This window comes from Gavialis gangeticus, unplaced genomic scaffold (genome assembly GCF_001723915.1).
Source record: "Gavialis gangeticus isolate Ggan-Ray unplaced genomic scaffold, GavGan_comp1, whole genome shotgun sequence".
NCBI classification, from domain to species: domain Eukaryota; kingdom Metazoa; phylum Chordata; order Crocodylia; family Gavialidae; genus Gavialis; species Gavialis gangeticus.
In genome coordinates, this window is record NW_017729031.1 from 31,491,170 (window position 1) to 31,502,896 (window position 11,727).

General features: G+C 47.1%; 1 protein-coding gene across 3 annotated transcripts in view; it reads left to right on the forward strand.

Annotated features, from left to right (window-relative positions):
• Positions 1 to 11,727, forward strand: part of MYLK (myosin light chain kinase) — a 286,443-nt gene that overhangs the window by 264,810 nt on the left and 9,906 nt on the right. For all 3 annotated transcript variants that reach the window (XM_019522572.1, XM_019522573.1, XM_019522574.1), the window contains 3 exons: positions 6,761 to 6,913; positions 8,108 to 8,231; positions 9,560 to 9,689. In XM_019522572.1, coding sequence (XP_019378117.1) covers positions 6,761 to 6,913; positions 8,108 to 8,231; positions 9,560 to 9,689 — 407 coding nt within the window. The remainder of the gene's footprint in view (positions 1 to 6,760; positions 6,914 to 8,107; positions 8,232 to 9,559; positions 9,690 to 11,727) is intronic.

Here is an 11,727-nt window from a genome sequence, read left to right on the forward strand (position 1 = left end):
TTAGATTATACATCCGTAAGAACGACTTCACGGTCAGGGTGGCTAGGATCTGGAACCAACTTCCAAGGGAAGTGGTGCTGGCTCCTACCCTGGGGATCTTTAAGAGGAGGCTTGACGTCTACCTGGCTGGAGTCATCTGAGCCCAGTTTTTTTGCTGCTGAGGCGGGGGGTCAGACTTGAAGATCTACAAGGTCCCGTCCGACCCGACTTCTGTGATTCTATGACTTCAGTGGGCACTTGGACCCAACTAGATAGCAGGCCACCTCAGCCTCTATACCCTTGTTGGGACCTCATCTTTCCTGACCTCAGTCCCTTTTCTCCCACTGGTTCCCTTAGCCTGGGCCCACTGTGCCTGACCTGGCTTCTGGGTTCCAGCCCTTGGCCTCCTAATTTGGCTTCATCTTTGCCCCGTTCTGGGATACACTCACTGAATTGACTTCGGCTCCTGGGCCTCCCCTGGCCCTTGTCTCTGTCCTTTTTGTGCACAGGAGCCCCTAGCCCTGGCTTTGCCCTCGCCCAAGCTAGGCTTCAGTCTTTCTCTCTTTCTCTCTCTCTGGGCTTTAAACTCCCCTTCAGATCTAAGTGTATGGCATGCCCTAAATCAAGGCCCCTAGCAGGGCTCTAAACACTGGCATGCCCTTCACTGTAGGTTAAATCACCACGTGCCCTCAGGTGCCCCACTGTGGCCTCCGCATTCCCCCCTTTCAGCCACCCCAAACCATTGGTTGATGCTGTAACCCAGGTGTAAGCCTTCTAGCAAACACACACTAAACTCTCACTGGGTCCAAACGTAAACCAGGGCAACCTGCCTGCATAACAAGGCTTCCCCTTACCCCTGGTTATATTCCCCTGTAGGTCACCAGCACCCAATTCACCTTCCTCCAGATAGCCCCAGTGTCAGCTAGGAGAGCTCCTGCATTCCCCCTGCTCTGGAGCTCTTGCCTCTGCAGCCTCCAGGGCCAGACCAACCTGCTGGCTCAGGGCTTGTAGTTATATACCTCCCTGGCCCTGCCCTTTGCTGGCCTCGGGCCTCCCTGAGCTGCCTCAGGTGTTTCCTGGTTTAGTTTGCTGGCTCAGCCTCAGGGTGACTTACTGCTACTGGCCTCTTCTGTGCTCCTATCTTACCTCCCATACAAGGCTGTAGCCCATGGTGCTACTGCAGCACAGCTAGTTCTGCGGTATTTGCATCCGTAAATTCTTTGGCTCTGTTACAGATACCAAAGCAAGGACCAAACACTTGCTCTCCAGACGTAGCTTAAGTATGGTTTCTTATCTGGCCATTTACATGCAAGATGCACTGAATTCTTGGGGAGCCCACAGTGCATACAGCTTCTTCCCCTTCCCAAAAGTATATTTGTCTATTCAACCACAAATCTTTCCTGATGCCATTATGATCAAGATAATATGTATAACCTTTCAGACAAAGATTACTAATCCAGTATCCTAAAGATACTGTCTCATTTAATTTCCCCACTGTGAGAAATATCCTTTCCTGAATAGCCTGTTCCAAGGTGTTGTTCTTGCCACAGGCCTCTCCTTATAAAAGGTAAGTTCATCATTATCTGGAAGGACCTGGCTCGTACCTCGGACCATGTCCTCCAGGGTCTATTTGCTTGTCCAGTAGACATACCCATGTCAGATGCCAATTCTCAGTGATTACTTCTCTAGGCATTTAGGCTTTGAGCCTCTCCCAGGTGTGAGACTCTGTCTTTCATATGGCATCGGGTATCAACTTCCAAACCTGTGAGCCACTGTCTAAAATTATTGCTCAATGTGTGGATTCAGTCTACCCCATCTGGGCATTTGTAAAGACTGCAGCTTTCGATTAAGTGCAGTGCTGTTTGTTGGACACCATATTCACGCAGGGGCTGTCCAAGATATTCATCTTGTGAAGTGTTGTTTTGAAGCATCCGGTCACAGATCTGTTCAGTTTGATCTATGCTTTTCTGTCAAGGTTGTGCCCAAAAGGGGACTCATTTGGCGTTGGTATGAAACGCTGTTGGAATAGGTCTGATCTTTCCTAGTGGTCCCACTCATTGCTGCCCATAGGTTTGGTTCAGCATCCCCAATCTCTTCCAGGAGCTTATGGGCTTCATGTATAAACAGTTTATGACTTTTAAGCCTCTTAAGCCTCCATCTATTCAGGTCTTCAGGTAACAGTTGGTGGAACAGGTGATACACATCATCTCTTGCCTCTATTGCCAGTAATGATGTTCGATTCTGTCTTCTTATATTGCTTGGGCTAATGCCCAAGAGTACAGGGAGTAGTACTGTGTGTAAGTTAATATGCAGCCTGTTATGAGACTCAGTGCACTGTTAAGCTTTTGAGTGTGACAGCTACTGAAAACCCATTGCTTATGCGGCAATACCTGAAGATCGTTCTCATGAATGCAGTCCTGGCCTCTTTGTAACTTATGCCGTACATGTCTATCCAGTACCACAGTGCATACAAACATAAGGACAATAGGGTTAATACAGCTTGACGCGCCCTGTACTTGAAGACTATACATGCCATATCAGTGAAACAAGCTCAAGAAAACAGGCGTGACATCCCACAAGCACCTCAAAATATTGTAGGTTTGTGACAACATGGGGAAAAAATTGCCTTAGTCAAAAAGTTTTATAATACAGCACTCAAGCATCACAAAATGGCCAGTCTCCTGACTCTGACCCTGATGTCTACTCATCTATCTGAACTAAATGCAAATAATTAAAGAAAGGATTAGATGAATTGAATCAATGTAGGTAGCCTTCAGTTGTAACATTTGCTGATGTTCACTAAGAGTTAGCCAAAAAGATGAAATTCTGTCCCATGAGGAACAAAAACAGTTGACTTTCAGTGATGCAAAGATTTCACCCCTGGGGTTTGAGTCTGGCCCTGATTCTACAAGGAGCTGAAGCATGTGTTTGATTTTAAGCTTGTGAAACAAGCTCAAGCAAACATGCATAGCACTCCACAAACACCTCAAAATATTGTAGGTTCGTGACAACATGGGAAAAAAATTGCCTTGGCCATAGTATAATCCTGTTCACTTCAGCGGGACTGCTTGCATGCCAAAGTTACACATGTACATAAGTGTTTTTCAGGATTGGGGTCTGATTCATCAGCATCTTGCAACATTAAACCTCTATTTCACTATAACCTTTTCCAGGTCAAAATATTGGGTGAGATACATCTACTGGAAAAGGCATTATTCCATCCCTTGCAACTCCCTGCCGGTCCCAGACTGGCAGCCTTTTCTGCTGTTTTATATTTCATCCTTTTCTTGCCTTCATGTGTGCTTAGGAATTAAGGGGATTTGTAAAAGTGTCCCTGGATCCCAGGCTTTAGTGGCTGGTCTGTTCAACGAGGGGCAGACCTTTCCTTGAAGTCCTGCAGATGCGGACCCCATTCTGTAATATTTGGCAAGTGGTCTCAGCAACCTTTTTGGTGATGGATGGCAGTAACATGCCATTAAATGATCATCTCTGAAGAGAGCATGGAACTGAAACAGAGGTAATTAAATGCAAATAGAATAAATTTCTCTTGTGATGCTGCATTGACTAGCACTTCCCCAGCAGACCAAGTCCAATTCTTTACCTCATCCTTTTGCTCCATGCTGATGCATTGCAGGGAGCTCTCAGAGCCATTGTGAATATTTTGAAGTACAGTGAACTTCATATTATTCTTTTCTTAACTCAGTGTTATCTGTATATGTAGTAGTAGAAAAAAAAACAGACAGGGGAAGAAACCCTGGTTTTCTGCAAGTCAGTAGGAGATTTTCCATTGGATTTTACCCAAGGACCCAGCCCCAGTAGAAAAATATTCTAGGAATCTCTCCTGCCACTTTTAATAAAATGGTACACTCTACTTCCCATTATACAGACCCACATAACTGTTTATGTACTTTGTCAGAATGAAAACTAAATGTATAAAACTGAACATCTATGTTTGTGGCCTATAATCATTGCCTCAATGTAGAAGAAAAGACAGTGGAAGGGCTTGGGCCAGATCCATTCCCCTGAAGCTCATTATAGTATCTTAAAAAATCTGTGTTCTTCTTCTTCCTTTATCAAATGAATGTGGCTTTTATAAAGATGGATAACTGTAAAAATAAGGAAAGACAAAAAGAATCCAAGTATATTGAAAAAAATAGTTTGGGCTAAGTTGCCCCCTAGTGGTAAACGTTATAAACGGGAATAGTTTGTCACCTTACAAATATTTAATAGAGCACAAGCTGTGTTGAAACAGCATTCTTCGATGTGGTTTTCTAATTAGATTGTCTGTTGAAAAAAATTAATAAAAAGTATTAATGAATTAATGAAGAGCAGCAAAGCAAATGCCTGGGGAATCTGGACAATTTTGGTATGTTCGTGGGGTATTATCCATTGTGTCTCACTCACTGGCCTGGATTCAGAGGCATGGCACTGGGGCAGCCACATGGCATCCAGGGCAGCACTGGCTGCTGCCATGCTGATTACAACAGCACTGCTGCCGCCATGGCAATACCTGCTCTTGCACCCTCTTCCCCACCTCTCCTGACATACACGAAGGGGGCACCTGCAGCTGCTGCCCTGGTTGGCCCTTCTCAGTCACGCTATGGCCTGAATTTAACCACGTGGTTGTAAGCAAAAGTGATTTAGAATCAAAGAAATGAGGGTTGGAAGCAACCTCAGGAGGTGACATCTAGTTCAGCCCCCTGCTCAAAGCAGGACCAGCCCCAACTACATCATCCCAGCCAGGGCTTTGTCTAACCAGGTCTTCAAAACTGCCAAGGATGGAGCACCCACCACCTATTGGGGTCACCTGTTCCAGTGTTTTACTACCCTTCTAGTGAGAAAATTCTTCCTAATATCCAACCTAAACTTCCTTTGCTGCAACTTGAGCCCATTGCTCGTTGTTCTGTCATCTGCCAGGGCTGAAAACAGCCCAGCTCAGGGGTAGGCAATTATTTGTGCCCAGGGCCACACGGGGAGTTTTGCTGATTTGTGGCAGGCCAGGTCAGCATCAGTCCCCCCATGCTGCAGCAGCTCACCAAAACTCCCTGGGGAGGATGGGGCCACGGGCAGGTGGGGAGCAGTGGTCAGGGGGGAGATGGGAGGCAGAGGCTGGGAGCATGGGATAGGATCGCAGGACAGCCTATGCCTTGTGGGAAAGGTGTGTGGGGTATGCCCGGTGAGTGGGGGGCATGTCCGCATGTGTGTTTGGGGGGCAGGGGGGCTGCCTGGGTGCTAGTTGGGGGTGAGGAAGGAGCAGAAGCCACATGCAGCAGAGCTCACCCAGTCAGTGCAGTCTGTGGCTGCCCCGTGGTGCTCCATATGGGGCCGAGCCCCACATGGGGCAGCCCATGCTGCACTCCAGCCCACTCCTGCTGGCCTGGCCCCAGCCAGCATGCACAGCTTATCAGCAGGGCTGCTCCCAGTGCGGCTGCTGCTCTGCTCCCCTCGCCTCAAGTGGCGGCTCGTCTTGCAGCCCTCCGGGTGGGGAAGAAGCTTCAGCTGGGTGGTTCGTGCCCCGGTATGTGGGACTCAGGCTCCAGCTCCAGCTGCCCTCTACCCACTCCTTCCGCCTGTTGTCTCTCCATGTTGCTCTCAGGGTCCACAGATCAAAGCTGTTCAGTACAAAGATTTCTACTCTGCCAGCCCTGCAGATTCAACCCAGGCTATAGAAATCAGTGGGTGTTGTTTCCTTTATATGCACCTCTATCAGTAATAGAAGACCTGAAGGCGAAATTATGTCTTCAGTTATATCTGTGCAATTCAGTTGACTGTAATGAAGTTGCTGGGCTATATCTGGCCCTGTAATTATTGTTTAGAGCAGATCTCTGTGAACGTGTGGGAGGGGACAGGTTCCAGCTCTCTTTCTGTCTCGGCTGTGTTGGCCCTCCAGGGGTAACAGGAACGAGAACCACTGTTGTTACCAGGTTGGCAGGATGGCTCTGGATGCACTCAGGAAGCAGATATTCTCTGTCAGATGTAATTTTTTTACTTAGTTACTGACCAGAGCTGAACTGAACTTTATATAACAAATTGGTAACACACTCTTACTTTCCTCTTCATCTTTACCAAACTGGAGTTATTTCCCCCCAAAATACCTCAAAGAGGGTGCATCTACATGTGTTATTAATGCAATTGAATAAACTCCAGCATAGTTCACGCTGGAGTTTGTGGCTCCCAGGTGCCACATTTACATGTGCGCCCGGGACCACAGCATGTTGAGCTGGGGCCGAGCAGCCCCAACTGGCAGAGGGCCCTGGGGTCAGCCTGCCAGCCCAGGGCTGCTCCAACTGGGCTCAGCATGCTGTGCAGGGGCTGGCTGGGCCATGAGGGTGCTCCAGTGCGGGGCTAGCTGGCAGGCAACCCCCACACTAGCACCCCCGTGCCCCAGCTAGCCCCAGCAGTATCTACATAGGTGCTGCTCAGTAAATAATGCCACCTTAGGACAGTCCTTGCGTTGACGAGTACTCACCTACGGTGGCATTTATTCGTTTACTGCGGCCTAATAGGGCCCGACATGTGGACACTGAGACTTTACTGCATAGCTAATTAGGCAACTCCACAATAAATGTCTCATGTAGACGTGCCTAGTAAGAAATAGAATTGTTCCCGTGGATTTTGTCTAGGCTTTAACTTTTAGGTCTGTCTGTTTTTTTAAGTTGTTATAGGACAACTTGTACTGGTACAGATCTGCCAAGATTGGGAAAAGGTCACTGAGAATTTGAACTCCTGTCTGCTCCATTTGAAGACTGACATGGTTTGTTTTGTGCATTTTTATCTCCAGGGTCAGTGGACTTTCCCCTTTCATGGGAGACAATGACAATGAAACCTTAGCCAACGTTACCTCAGCCACGTGGGACTTTGATGATGAAGCTTTTGATGAAATCTCCGATGATGCCAAGGACTTTATCAGCAGTCTACTAAAGAAGGATATGAAGTAAAACTGTTGCATTTGACACACTTGGCATCTAACTGACCCTGCAGACCCCTTTTTGCAAGCACCTCGGTGTTATTGTAGGAGGGGCTCCGGCTGCACCAGTGCCTGTGCCTGTGCACACAGCCATCGTCTGCCTTACATTGTGCAGACTGGGTGGAGCATTTTCACTTGAATGTCTTCTGCAGGGTTGGACCCATAGCCCAAATGCATGGAAGTTGTGTTGTGTAGTTTGTGTGGCCATCATCATCTTGAATGTACTGCTGCAGCACATGGGAGCTACAGATGTCTGCATGAAGTGCTGCTTTTGGTTTGATTGGGTTGCTCATAGGATTTTGTTTAGTGCTGTTTGTGCCTTTCAATGGAGGGCACTACCGTGACAGTACACTTCCCAATGGTTCTCATAAAAGGTGAAGCCTCACAAAAACCAGAGCTTCACACATGTTTTAGTAATAATAGCAAATGTTTATTTTACAGTAACCCCCACAGGTTCCCATCAGGATTGGGGCCCCATTGCAGCAGACACTGAACAAACCTAGGGAAGAGACAGTTCCTGTCCTGGAAGGTTTATGATCCAAAAGATACAAAGGTCAAAAAAAGTGAAAGGTCCATCTGAGCCTAGCAACAATTTTGTCTAGCTCGGATAAAGCATGCCAGTGTCTGACCAGCGACATACAAGGGAGTGTTGTGGATAGCATCTTGCCAAAAAAGAAAACACAGAACAAAGAGTTATATACACATAACATACAGTTAAATAAATTGTTTAATTGTATTTGACAGTGGAATAGACGTGGTGTGCAAGAACGGGAAAGTTAGTAAGTATAAGGGCATACGGATAAGTAGGAAACAAGCAGGACTCTGAGTAGGCCTTATGGCAGAGATGAGTCCTGCGGACTGTGACTATGCTGTGCTTGTCCTTCAGCTATGATGCATGTTTCTTTTTGGACAGTGCTTCACTGGTCTTTTAAAAATGTGAAGTGTTCCCCATAGAAAACCCTTTGAAGTCTTAGAATGGGCAGAGAATGTAACAGGTAGTAAGAATTTGCAGTTAATAAGCAATACCATGCAAGCTGGGTCACCGAAACTAGTGCAGTCTAGTGAGATCATTTGCTTAAAAAAGAAGAGGCAAAGCAGTGACATAAATGGTTTTGTCCTGCATATTGGGCATACTGACTTTGTTTCTTTATGTAAAAACAGGACTCGTTTAGATTGTACTCAGTGCCTTCAGCATCCTTGGCTGCAAAAAGACACCAACACCATGGAAGCCAAAAAACTTTCCAAAGACAGGATGAAGAAATATATGGCCAGAAGAAAATGGCAGGTAATAAAGAGGGCAAGGAAGTGGGCTAGAAATCCTAATGAGTCTCGTTATTTCTAATTGCCATGATCCTGAAAGAACTTACTGCAGAAAGCTCTTGCTGCTGCTAATGCAAAACCCCAGTTGCAGTCCTCAGTGCATAAGTGCAGGAGACCAGCTATGGTTTCTCTTGCTAGTTTAATGATGGGCAGTAGCAGGGGCATGGGCACATATCACAATTGTGCTGAAACACTTGACTCTAAGTATGGGTTTTCACTTCCCCTGTTTTTGGGGTTATGAGGAAGAGGATGCTTTTTGTGTGCTTAAAAAGCTGAGCTGAGCAGTTATGTTGATGTTACCAAGCTGGTCTCTGTAAAGACGTACTAGGGAATTTTTCTTCTAACCCAATGTCTCCCACTTCTTTGAGCACCAGCCTTCTCAGACATTTATCTATTCCCTGCCAGATGGCTTCACTATTTCTTTTCTCTTGCTGCTAGAGAAGCAGATGCCTTGTGGCCTGGATGAAATCTTTTGGCCAGCCTACAAACCACTGAGCTACATGAGTTCCCCTTTTGCCTTTGACCACATCCTATTTGTACATTTCTCAGATGCTTATAAACAAACCTTATGAAAGGTACTGCACTTGGTAACTATATTATAGAGAATGTCAGTGGAGAATATTTAATCACTTGGTGATTGTTTTCACATCAGCTAATATGTCACTATAGAGGCTTGCTTAGATGACTTCAGTTGCACCTTTATAATCATTATAAACTATTTATTTCAAGGTGAAATTCAGCCTCCCACAAAGGGCCAGCATCATAGAATCATGGGAAGTTAGGGTAAGAAGGGACCTCAGGAGGTCATCTAGTCTAACCCCCTGTTGCAAGCAGGACTGTCCCCAGTTGTATCATCCCAGCCAAGGTTTTGTCTACCTGGATCTTAAAAACCTCTACGGATGGAGATTCCACAACCTCTCTGGGTAATCTGTTTCAGCCTCAGGCCTATCAATCACACAAGTCTTATTTAAGTTATAATTTAAGGACTTCAGTGGCATTTAAATTATGTGTAGGCCTCATGTGGGCCCTCTGTATAGGGATGTGCTTCATCCCCTGCTAAGGAGACATGTGGTCCATGGATCTGAATCCTTTGTAAAAGTTTGTGTCTGCATCTGAAAGTAGTAAATCAAGTCTGTCTCGCTAATCTTGAACAGGGTTTCTCATTAATCTGTCCACTGATTACAGTGGGCTTTGGATCAGACCTCAAGTTGCGTGTTTACAGCCATATAGTTAGAGAAAAGGTGGGTGCCTGTGGGAGCTGGACTGACTAGAAGCCTTTATGTTACTTTTCAGAAAACAGGCCATGCTGTCCGAGCAATAGGAAGACTGTCATCCATGGCCATGATCTCTGGCCTGAGTGGAAGGAAGGCCTCTGTGAATTCACCTACCAGTCCCATAAACACAGAAAAGATAGAAAATGAAGGTAAGCAGCTTCACTGATGTGTAAGATGGAATGGTGGCTTTATCTGTACTGTGCCTACTTCTTAGACTAACCAAAGAGCAAGTTGACAACTAACTTTTTGGGCAGCCTCTGTCACACAAAGTAGAACCTAACAAAATACAACAGACCAGCAAAGTCAGTCACTCCTGCCAGCTCTTGATACTCCCTCATTTTTCTCCTTTAAAGAAGTGTATCAGAAAGTCATTATTTTGTGTGTAACAGGACCAGTGGTGCTGTGGTCCTCTCAAGTGGAGACACGACTCCTGCCTCCTCCGATCCCCTGGGGTGCCCTTCCCCACTGCTCGCCTGCTACGCCTTGATGTTCTAAACAAAGGTTGGGAGGCTGCCCAGGGGGGGGTCCTGTCTACTGCCAACCTGCCTTTCGTCAATCCATCATGGCCCGTCCAGCCCTATAGTGCCTTAAGAGCTGTGTTAGCTCTGTCTGCCCCTATTGCCATACCCATGATGATACAGATGGTACACAATACCTCTTCAGAGAGGTTGCCTGGCTCCACCACAGTGGTTGGCCTTCTCAGGCCTCAAGATCTTTCTAGGGGCTTTGGTCTTTCCACCTTTGGCCCCTTTTCTCTGGCTTTGCCCTTCTTAGTCTAGGTCTGCTGCACCGGACCTTAGCATCTGGGCTTTAGCCCCTAGTCTTGCCCCTTTTTGGGCTCTGGGCCCTTGCCCTTTTTTCACATCTCCTGGGCTCTGGGCCCTTCTGGGCCTCGTTTCACCTTTCTCAGGCTCTGGGTGCCCTCAGCACCCCATCTTTGTCCTCTCAAGCTCCAACTCAGGCTGACCTGGCTTCAGGCTGCCTCTGTTGTTCCTCTCAGGCTTCAGCCCTCTTGGCTTCAGGCCACCTATGTTTTACACCCTGCCCCTGGCAGGTCTCTAAACCTCATTGTGCCCCTCAGGCACCCTACCGTGGCTCCTCTTCACCCCTTATAGCCACGCTTGGTCCATTGGTCTAAACAAGAAAGGGGGAAAAAAAGGCAAGCTACCACCTTAACAAAAACTTCCCCCACTCTGGGTAGACAAATATTTGAGCAGACATCCTCCACGGGGGCTCTCACCTCTCTGCCCTCTGCGTGCTTCCATGTGGGGTTTGTGCAGCCTCTCTCTCCAGAGATCTCGGCTCCCTACAAGATAGCCATCCTCTTTCCCCCTCTGACAGGGGTCCTATCTACTGCTGCCCACTCTGAGCCAAGTGACTCTCTAGCCCGCACAGACGTTCCTCTTTAGGTCTAACAGGCAGCTTGCTCTTCCCCCTTGCAGCTGGGGTCTGCTGCGTGCAGCCCTTGCCTCAGCTGCTTGTCTGCTTAGACAGCAGGTAGCCTGCTATGCTTTCCCCTTTTTAGGAACAGGAGTCTTTGGTTACAGTCTCCACCTGTATTGATCTGTTACTCAGAATGGTCCACTGCAGACACTTGAGCAGCTAAAAATACTTGTTCTAATGTTTCTTGTAAAGGTGTATTTGTCAGCTTCCTTTGTTTCAGTCTGGGGGCATAGTGATTATAATTAGAAGCACTGAATAGGAGAATTTAGTTCCCATGTAAGTAATAGAGGACTCGTACCAGCAGGAATAGGGTGCTGGCAGTATTCTGTGTCTGTTTCATAGACATTATAGATTCATAGACATTAGGGCTGGAAGGGACCTCAGAAGATCATCGAGAACCACCTCCGGCGGCAGTCTATTCCAGACCTTGGGGGCTTGGACTGTAAAGAAGTTCTTCCTCATGTCCAGCCTGAAACGGTCCTGAAGGAGTTTATAACTGTTTGACCCTGTAATCCCTTGGGGCGCTCCGGTGAACAAACGTTCCCCCAGATACTAGTGGTCACCCCTGATAAACTTATAGGTGGCCATCAGATCACCCCTGAGCCTGCGCTTTTCCAGGCTAAAGAGCCGCATGGCTCTCAGTCTGTCGTCATAAGGTCTGTTTTCCTGACCTCTGATCATGCGCGTGGCTCTTCTCTGCACTCTCTCAAGCTTCTCCACATCCTTTTTGAATTGTGGAGCCTA